Source organism: Frankliniella occidentalis, unplaced genomic scaffold (genome assembly GCF_000697945.3).
Source record: "Frankliniella occidentalis isolate FOCC.00 unplaced genomic scaffold, Focc_3.1 Scaffold9, whole genome shotgun sequence".
Taxonomy (NCBI): domain Eukaryota; kingdom Metazoa; phylum Arthropoda; class Insecta; order Thysanoptera; family Thripidae; genus Frankliniella; species Frankliniella occidentalis.
In genome coordinates, this window is record NW_026267139.1 from 2,090,860 (window position 1) to 2,100,377 (window position 9,518).

At 49.5% G+C, this 9,518-nt stretch overlaps 2 protein-coding genes across 2 annotated transcripts in view; one reads left to right on the plus strand and one right to left on the minus strand.

Annotated features, from left to right (window-relative positions):
- LOC113213984 (skin secretory protein xP2-like) overlaps nt 1–4,611 on the minus strand; it is a 5,557-nt gene extending 946 nt beyond the window's left edge. The window contains exons 1-6 of the mRNA XM_026433212.2: nt 4,541–4,611; nt 4,016–4,381; nt 3,488–3,937; nt 3,043–3,315; nt 1,125–1,378; nt 674–770 (exon numbers count right to left, since the gene is read on the minus strand). Of these exons, the coding sequence (XP_026288997.2) occupies nt 674–770; nt 1,125–1,378; nt 3,043–3,315; nt 3,488–3,937; nt 4,016–4,381; nt 4,541–4,555 (1,455 nt within the window). The 5' untranslated portion in view covers nt 4,556–4,611. The remainder of the gene's footprint in view (nt 1–673; nt 771–1,124; nt 1,379–3,042; nt 3,316–3,487; nt 3,938–4,015; nt 4,382–4,540) is intronic.
- Nucleotides 4,612–5,408: 797 nt separating this feature from the next.
- On the plus strand, nt 5,409–8,527 carry LOC113213982 (prolactin regulatory element-binding protein). Its single transcript, XM_026433210.2, has 8 exons — nt 5,409–5,763; nt 6,171–6,390; nt 6,492–6,678; nt 6,759–6,936; nt 7,013–7,131; nt 7,212–7,455; nt 7,533–7,692; nt 7,780–8,527. Exons 1-8 carry the CDS (start codon nt 5,626–5,628, stop codon nt 7,863–7,865), a joined length of 1,332 nt encoding a protein of 443 aa, XP_026288995.1. The 5' UTR covers nt 5,409–5,625; the 3' UTR covers nt 7,866–8,527.
- Nucleotides 8,528–9,518: the final 991 nt, after the last annotated feature.

Sequence of the window (9,518 nt, forward strand, 5' to 3'; positions counted from 1 at the left end):
CCGCCCGACTCGGCTCGGCCGGCGCTCGGCTCGAAGCGCAGCTCCGAACCCGGCCCGGTCCGGCTCGGCCGCCGCCCGGCCCGGACGCTATCATATCATGCTATTCCAAGCGCTGAAGGAGAATAAAACGCCAATGGAAAACTTGTATGATATAAATAGCGGTATAGATAGCAACAAAATTCTGAAAATGTGGGTGTTAGATCTTTGAAACCTCCACATCCTGTACTGAAATAATATAATGCAAGGCTTGATCATTACATACGTATCATCTGCTTCCACGATCCGTGCTTTGACGGAACTTTTTTTTTTGTAAGGAGGGGGGTACAAATATTATGGGGTCCCAAAAATGGATCAGGATGGTCAGTGGAGTACACAGGGACCTCGTATTTGAATCCCGGGGTCCACGCATAATGGGGCCTCCATGGACTCCAATGAACGAGAACGTCCTTATCTTTTGGGAACCGCATAATATTTGGACCCCCCTATAGTAAATATAGTTCATGGTGGGAATTGTTGTCCACCGCCGGGTTCAGACGCCGTGATAAAGTTACCACACCCGGGAAAATATTAAATTTGTAACAAACGTCCCTCAGCCCAATGGTTCAGAATGCTGTGTCAAAAAAGTACCACACCATGGGGTAGTAGTCTACTATGGCCACGGCTCGGAACTCACCTCCGTATCGCCCTCGGCCTCGCGATCCTCGGGCGGCGGTGCGTACATGTGGTCCAGCAGCTCGGAGCACCGCTCGATGGCCTCGGACACCTGCTGCCTGGAGTTGAAGGGAGAGGGTGGCGTCAGGTCACCTGCAGCTCTCAGCCGTCTCCTTTTCTTCCTCTCGACTCCGAGCAGGGGGTAAGGTACTTGTTTAGCGGCTTTTTATTTCAACCCAGCTAGCTCGGAGCTAACATTTAGCTTTTTTTTTTTTCGACGTTAAAATAAAATTACCCTACTCGGGAAATTCTTATTTGCGAGGACACGCCTTTTACCATGGCATTCGAGACGACAACCCTCGACTTCAAATAGAGTGTCATGACGAATGTACCCCATGACTTCAAAGATAAAGCGCCGAGAATAAAGTACCCACCTCGTCCACCCACAAAGCTGGATGTATCAGAGTACGTACATGGGGTACCGCGGTGGTGAGTCGCAGTAGCCCAGCTCCTCGGCGCCGGGGCAGTCCTGGGCGAGGATGTCCTTGAGCGTGGCCTTCCGGGCGGCGGCCGCGTCGGCGGGCGCGAGGCCAGTGCCGAGGGCCGCGGCCGCCGCGGAGGCGCTGCTGCTGGTCGCCGCCGAGGAGGAGGAGGGCGCCCCCGGGGCGCTGCTGGGCCAGCCGCCGTACGTGGAGTGGTGCTCGCCGGCCGACACGCTCTGCGACACCTGGACACGGACATCGCGGTCAGGAGCGCCTGTAGGGTAGGCAGCGCCTTGACGCGGGTGCTCGCCACTCGTCGTGTTGCCTACCCGCGCAGGCGCCGAGCATCCCCCCCGGCCCGACTATCACAAGCTTCTCAGTCCCAACATCAACAAAAACCCAACTATTATTTTTATTTTCAAGGAAAGTATTTTTCTCTCCGCGTATTTTTTCTATTTTTTTAACAAAAAAAAAATAGTTATATTTTATAAACAAATGATAAAAAATGAAACTACTTCTACTCCGCTCCGTTTTCCCTTTCTAGTCAAAGAGCAGCGGCTGCACACTGCCACTCCCACGCCCGGCTGAGCTGAACGACGAAAATTTTCGGAGGGAGGGAAAACTGGCTCCACATGCGCGAGCATTGTGATTACGGGGGGGAGTATAGCGAGCGATATGGTAGGGCGGAATAATTACGGGTATCACGTCAGGACCGTCAGAGGACCCGTCAGAGGAGCCCGTCAGGACCGCGACGCAAACTAACTTTCCCCCCCACGGAGCGACAGCAGCAGCAGTAGCAGCAGCAGCAGCAGCAGGGCTCTAGAGAGCCCACCCTGCTCCTCTCTGCTCTTCTCTAAGGCCGCCCACACAGCGAGCAGCAGTACATTTTTAGCGTCACTGTAGCACATCTTCTCTCATCACCGTTATTGAACACTAAAGTTGCTAGCTCACGTGAGTTTTTTATGCTCCTGCGCGCAGCACACGGGCTAGTTTCTGCTCTGCGGATGGCAGAGAAAGGGGGGGGCGCCTCTCTAAGTTTCGCCCGTTTTGCTGGCTGGACGCTCAAACTATCGTAATTGTGGTTAATTTTTGTGCGCGGGTGAGCGGGAAAATATAAAATGAAACAGTACCACCGCCGCGCGCCCACCCCTCATGTAATCCGCTTGTGTTCGACCTCTTTTAAATAGAAGTATATGCGCGCCACGACGACGGCTCTCTGGCCGTGCGCGCGGGCGTACGGCGCGCCGTGGCGTCACGCTTGGCCTCTTGAGCGTGCCGAGCGTGCCACGCCACGCCACGCCAGCGCAGATTGGACGGGCAGCAAGTCGCCTCAGCAAGAGACCCTTTCTTTAAGCCCATCCGGAAAGGAAAAGGGGTAAAGCATAGGGTTGGAAACCCTGGAAAGTTTCCGGAAAATTTCTGGAAAATATCCGGGAAAAATGAGAAAAATTTCCCAGATTTTGGAAAGTTTTTCGTTATTTTTCGTATATTTTCGGAAAGTTTTCAGAAATTTTCCAGAAAATTTTGGAAATTTCCAACTCTAGTAAAGCCCCCCCCCCCCTCCAAAAAATATATCAAAAAATAGTCAAAAGTTTTTTTAAGTTATCATCTGCTAAAAATATATTCGCGATATCATGCCTTTGACGACCCCGCGACGACCCGAAAGCGAGATTCCGCTCACGCCACGCCCATGCCAGTGGCGTGAGCGTTGCACGAGAGTGGCTTGAGCGTGGCACGAGCTACTCTGCGCTTACGAGCGTGGCGTGATGAGCGCGAGCGCGAGGCCCTCGTGGGATACGGCTCGCGTTTGCTCCATGACGTTTCTGTGACGGCCGCATCAAGAAAGAGAAAGGGGTGGCGACACCGGAGGTGGGAGGGAGGGAGGGAGGGGGGTCGTCGTGGTCCTCACCTGCACCGCGCCAGCGGCCTTCTGGTCCTGGGGCGCGCCCGCGCCCGTGCCGGAGCTGGCGGACGTGTAGTCCCGGTGGTGGTAGGCCATGTACGGGTACGTGGTGGGCGCGCCCGTGGGGGCCAGCGGCGACGTCGACAACAACGACGGCGAGGTGCCGGCCACCGGGGGGGCCGGGGCCGCCGGCGAGGTCATGGGGGCGGGCGCCATCGGGGCGGGGCCCTTGAGCGGCGGCAGCGGCCTGAAGCGCTCCTCCTCGGGGTACGACGTAGCCTGCGGACACATGGGGCGCCGTCAGGATGGGGGTGGCCTCAGGAAGTCCGACACTCAGATAAATCGGTGAACGCCATTTTAAACGATCAGAAAATTTGGAAGAAGACAACGAGCAAAAATCAGAAACAATTGGACAGAAAACAAACAAGCAAAACGACGCGGTAGTGCTCACCTGCTGGTACTCGAGGGTCATGACGGGATCCGGGTACCGCGGGTACGGGCCGAAGCCGTAGCCGTACGGCGGCGGGGCGTCGTAGCCCAGGAAGCCGGCGTACGAGTCGGGAGGGGGCGCGGCCGGGGGCGGCGGCGGCGGCCCGTACGACGTGGACGCGGCGGGCGGCTGCTGGGGCGGCGCCTTGGGCCGCCCCTTGCCGCCGCCCGGCTTGGTCTTGGTGGCGTGCTTGACGCCGGCCTTGGTGTTCTTGTTGCTGTTGTTGTTGGACTTGCGCTTGTTGTGCTTGGCGCCGCCAGCCCTCCTGGGCGGCTGCGGTGGCCTCAGGATCGTGAGGTAGTCCATGTCCTCGAGGCTCAGCGTCATGGGGGGCCCGCGCCCGCCCATGGACAGCGGCGCCGGCACCGGTAGCATCTCGGACGCCGTCGCCTCCGAGTCCCCCGCGGTCAGCTGCACGACAAACGTGGAGAAACAACTAGTGACGGTTTTGCTCTGCAGCACCACACTCCGCCGTCAGGATGTCCGTACCGGTATGTCCAGAGCCCGCTGCTCCCCCGGCTGCTGCCCGTCGTCATCGTCGTCGTCATCCTGGACTGCCTGCCCCTCTCCCTTTTCACCGACGTCGTCGTCCTCAGATGTTTCCGTGCCAGGATCACGGTCTGCTGTCTCGTCCAGCTGACGGCCTGCCTCCCGCCCGCCCGACTCTGCCGCGCTGTCCACAGGGGTGGCCGTCCACGCCCGGTCGACGGCGTCGTCCTCCTGTCGGCCCCCAGGCCCCGGGTCCCACTCGGCCTGCTGCGCGGGCCAGGATGCCGTCGGCCCGGGGCGGTGCCGAAGCAGTGCGGAGGGGTCCTGCGAGCGCGAGGATCGCGGCGCGGCGAGCAGCACGGCCACCTGCGCAAGGGCCAGAAGAAGATGAGAGAACTGACCTCTGAGAGAGCCGCTAAGTAGTCCCGTGCTGCGGCAGCGATGTCCGGCGTGGAGGGCGTCGGTTCGAGGTCGGCTCGAACCGCCATCAGGGTAGTGCCGCGGACGCCGTGGACGGACACGTACCAGCAGCGGGAACATGGCGCTGGTCGGATGCGTTGGCGGCTTGCGGCTTGCGTCCGCGAGGTGCCAGCGGGTACTGCGTGCTGGTCTCGGCGAGCTGCCCCGTGCACCGGTGTCGAGCGGTGAGCCCCCCCGCTCAGGTCTCTGTGAGTGCGACAGAGACAGACTTTGCACTCCGTCTCTCTCGCACCCACATGGTCTGACGTGACTGCGCACGCCATAGCGCACGGCCGCACCAGACCGAGTCCTCCCTTCTTGGGGCCCTGGATCTTTGGGTCTCTTCACTTTACCCCCCGCCCCCTCCAATTTCCCCTCTCCTCTGTTCGCATCCCTTCCACTCGATTTCGATGTCGAACAGAACAAGTAATTCTCGAAAATTTCCCGAAATTCTCCTGAAAATAACGCCACTTTCCAGGGCTTCCAGCCCGAGGAGCATTATGCGTGAAAGGGACTTACTTGTTCTGTTCGACATCGAAATCGAGTGGAAGGGATGCGAACAGATGCTCTTGAAAGCATGGAGGTGATTTGCCCCCAGCAGGTTGACGGCATATGCCAGGTGGAAAGGCTGAGTTCATAAACGAGTGGGAAATCACTCCAGAGGAAAGTGTAAGAAAAGTGTAAGTAAATCACTTTTCTGATGCCCGTCGGACTCGAACCTCTGAGCTCTACAAGTCAGTGTGGTTTGAGCCGCGGTCGTGTTTGTATTTTCCCTCCCGGACGCAGGCCGCCGCCTTCCGAGCAAGGTCCAAAACGCCCCGATCGACGTGGACTCGCTGACTCTGCAGGGCCAGGCTGACCACCTCACCCTGACCTCGTCTGCTGTCAGAGCGCCACTGGATCGCGCCAGACCGGGCCCCAGTCGCTTTAACAGTGACATTCGACGCTGACGGTGGGTTCGGCTCGCTTCCTCTTATCAGACTCTTCGTTTTTTTCTGAGAACTTCGACGCGAACCGCTTGCTTCGCTGGAAAAAAGATGACGGAGTTCGCCTCATCATAGTGCCAGTGCTGCCACTTCAGTGCTGTGCGCTGCTGCGACTGGCAGCTGGTACCCTCGGTGGTAAACAGTCAATATTTTCCCCGAGGAATTATGGCCCCAACAAGAAACAACGATGGACTTCTCGCGAGGGTCAACTTTCCGCTCTACACCCTGCAAATGGTGACGAGCAGGCATATTTTGGTCGGGGGAGGCGGCGGCTCGTCTAAAACTGGAGTGGCGAACGGTTTCGTAAGTGTCAAGTTCACGACGAAATCAAGTCGTGTATCTCGAGGTTTATTGCTGGCTCGGATGTGCGAAAAGAGTGGCGTACATTCTGTTTATTTCACCAGAAATGTAGTTGTTCCCCGACCGTCAGTTGACAGGTGTCAAGTAACCCCCTCCCCATAACCTAGCGTCACTTCTGCTGTGCCTCTGTCAACCTTGACAACCTGTTTCAACCTATTTTTAAACATTAATAGGGCTCATTTGACTGGGCCCTTCCCTTGATGCACCCTTTCTCTCGCACCTTAACCAGTTGTCAATCGTTTGACACAATTTTGAATAGTATTTGATTTTTACGCCAAATCATGGTCAAATGCAATGATTGAGACTGCAAGTGATCTTTGTTCATCTTTTGACTTATTCTTTCATTCCAGGAAATATTTGAGATCTCTCACAATGGAGAGACTTTTGTTGCCGAGGAAGCAGTACGACATGAAACTGGGCCAACGGTGGTTATGAACTCAGCTACCTATAATGATGGAAAGCGAACTTTTCTAGTTGCTGGCCAGGAAAGCCATTGCCAGCTCTACCATGTCCGATTGTCTGTGGAAAATGAAAAGCGCAACAGTATATCTAGTGCTGACCAGAAAGAAGGTACATAGGAGTTCTTAGTACCCTTTGTTGGCTTGCTGTTATAAAGCAGCTACTAACTGATTGTTTAAATTGTTTGAAATATTTTCCATTAATGTTTACAGCTCAATCAAATGATAATCAGACCAGGCAGCGCAAGAAACGAAATTCAACAAGTGAAACTTCTGATAAAACCTCTTCAAACAAAAGTGAAAAACAGAAAGATAAAGTTACAAGCAATGGTGTCAACAAAGTACAAAAAAGACTACATTTTGAAATTAAACCATCAGATAGCATTCAAACAGATTTTAGGTCAGAATACTATTGTTGAATATCACTGTGATTAGCTATGCATCTTATTTCTGAAAGTAACAAAACCTTTTCCCTAACAGTAAAGAGGAACCTCTTCAAAAGGTCGTTCGCATCAGTCGTAATGGTGAAATCATGGTCACAGGAGGGACTGATGGATTTATCAGAGTTTGGCAGTTTCCAACCATGAATAAATTGCTCAATATTAAGGCTCACACTAAAGAAATTGACGATCTTGATATTTGTCCTGACTCTGCAACAGTAAGTGACTTTTCCTTATTGATTTTGTTTGTGCCCTATTTGCATAAAAATTATTAAAAAATAAAAACATTTTTAGATAGCCAGCATATCAAAAGATGGGGCTTGCTGCTTGTGGAATAGTAAAACTGGTAAAAAGACCTCCACTTTAACATGGGAAATCCCTGCCAATTCTAAATATCTTTACAAAAGATGCCGGTATGTTCAGTGGACTTTATTCAGTGGTCATATATCATGTTCTCAGTGCAGTCTATGACTCCCCATTTTATTTTTTTCAGCTTTGGTATTAGAGGCAATGGCACAGATTTTGATTCACTCTTTACTTTGGCCAACCCAGTGGGCCGTGCTGGTAATCTAAAATCATATCTACAGATGTGGGAACCAGCAAGTGGAAAACTCCGCAGAAATCACGCATTTGATGAGAGCCTTGCAGCACTTGCTGTTCGTGATGATGGAATGTTTGTTGCTGTTGGCACAATGTTCAGTGGAAGTGTATCTATTCACGTGGCATTTAGTCTTCAGGTTTGTTACTCTTGTCTTTAATCTCATATCAGTTGCTTCAACATTACTTTCACTTCTCACATGTGATTTATTTATAGAGGATCATGAATGTCCGTAATGCGCATGGAATGTTTGTTACTGGTCTTGAATTTCTACCAACATCCCTGGATGGACCAGCAATCACTTGTCCTTATGAGGCTGCAGTGGTTAGCATTTCTGTTGACAATCGAGTTTGCATCCATCAAGTTCCATTCAGACGTGAGTAATTAAAATTTGATTTCTTATTTCAATTTAATGAGTGTCACTCCACAAATGTGTATTTCTGATTGTTTTTCCCCTTTTCAGAAACTATGCCAGTTTGGCTGGTCCTCGTTCTCATGGTCATTCTTTTGTGTGCATCATTTACAGTTTGTAGTTATTTTGGATTATAATTAAAAAATTGTCAAAAGTTGGTGTTAGATCTTAAAATTTGTTCTATTGTAGACAGTTTAAGATTGTGAGCACCAAGCTATAACTTGTGTTCAGCTATACTTGTCTCACTGATTTGTTTCTCATCTTTTCTGAGCTCTTGATTATTTAAGTTCTGTGTTAAATTTTAACTTCACAAAATTCTGGTTGTATCTTTTTTCTCTTCAACACCATGTTAACAGGTTTCACATTATGAATTTTAGGTCAATTATTTTTACTTAATGTGTTGGAAATTGTTCATCATTGTGAGTTACCAATTATTATTTGTAACCCAGGAACTTCAAATGAACTTGCGCTCGAAGGTGTGTAGCCTCTGGTCTTAAATTATTTGCAACGAGAGTTTTTTACTTTTACTTGTAGTTGTCATCTGTAGAAAGTGTCCTCATCATCCAATCATTGGTTTTCAAGTTTTTTGCTGCTAGTCACTTTTCAACCAGGACGTTTGTGATGCCATTTTATTTTATAAACGGAAACTTAGGTTCTAGTTATAACGCCAGCTTTTGCATTCATGATAGTGAATTCCAATTAATGACCCTGTTGAAGATTGTGTGATCATGACTTTGTAAGTTTGGTGCTGGTTACATCAGCTTATATGTGTGTAATTATATCTTCTCTCCTTAGGTAATGTATTTGCCAAAGTTGAAACTCCCTCATTTGTTTTTAAAGGAACTTGTGCACTGTGCTTTGTGGTTTTTGCTTTGTGCTCCAGCATTATAGGTTCAGCAAGGTTGTGTGAGATTAATGGTGCAGATGTTTGAATGAATCCAGTACAACAGCCTACAGTTAAATTTATCTTAGATTTGTAGTAGTTTTACATCATCACACCTTGTTTTCTCTTATGCCCCTTTCATATTTTTATTGTTTGATGTAAGTTATTTCATTCCTTGCAATTTGCTCACTAGGGTACACGTATTTTTTTTCTTTCCTGTGATGTTCATAGAAGTGTGTCACTACGTCTTATTGATGTTTGGGCTGATCTCATTTATGTTGTTGGCAAAAACTGAATACATATAGATTGAGTGACTTCACTCAATTATGAAACTGTTGGTTAGCCTGAAATGTTTAGAATAGATGCTAGGAAAATGTTGGTTTGGCTGGTCCAGACTTGAAACTTATCAGTGGGTGAATTGGTCTTCTCCTAATTGCCTCCACGCTTATTTTCTTCTTTTATTTTGACCAATGTAGTATGAGTTAGTTTGTCTTAGATATTTATTTGAAAAGTCTCTTTATGTGCGTGGTATTTGTTTTATCAGAACATACCATAGTTTTGTGGAAAGTGGTATTTTTATTGAACATTTTGCTGAAGCAAAACCGAATAACGTTACTGAAATTATCGTAAAGTGTGATGAAATTATTCATACTGCTAAACAATAACTGTTTTAGACCACTTAAGTTTTAAATCCAGATTTGTGAAAATTGCAGTCATGCATTTACGGTTGAAGTTTGCCTCTTAAGTCACTATGGCATAAGATCATAAATCAATGTGGTAAGCTCTTTGACATAACTTTCATGCTAAAATTGTCCTGCAAAGTTCTTTATGCTCTATATAGAAAACTTTTATCCAGAATTTGGAAGTTAAATTTGTTGAATAGTGTATTTATTCTATTGTTAAATTT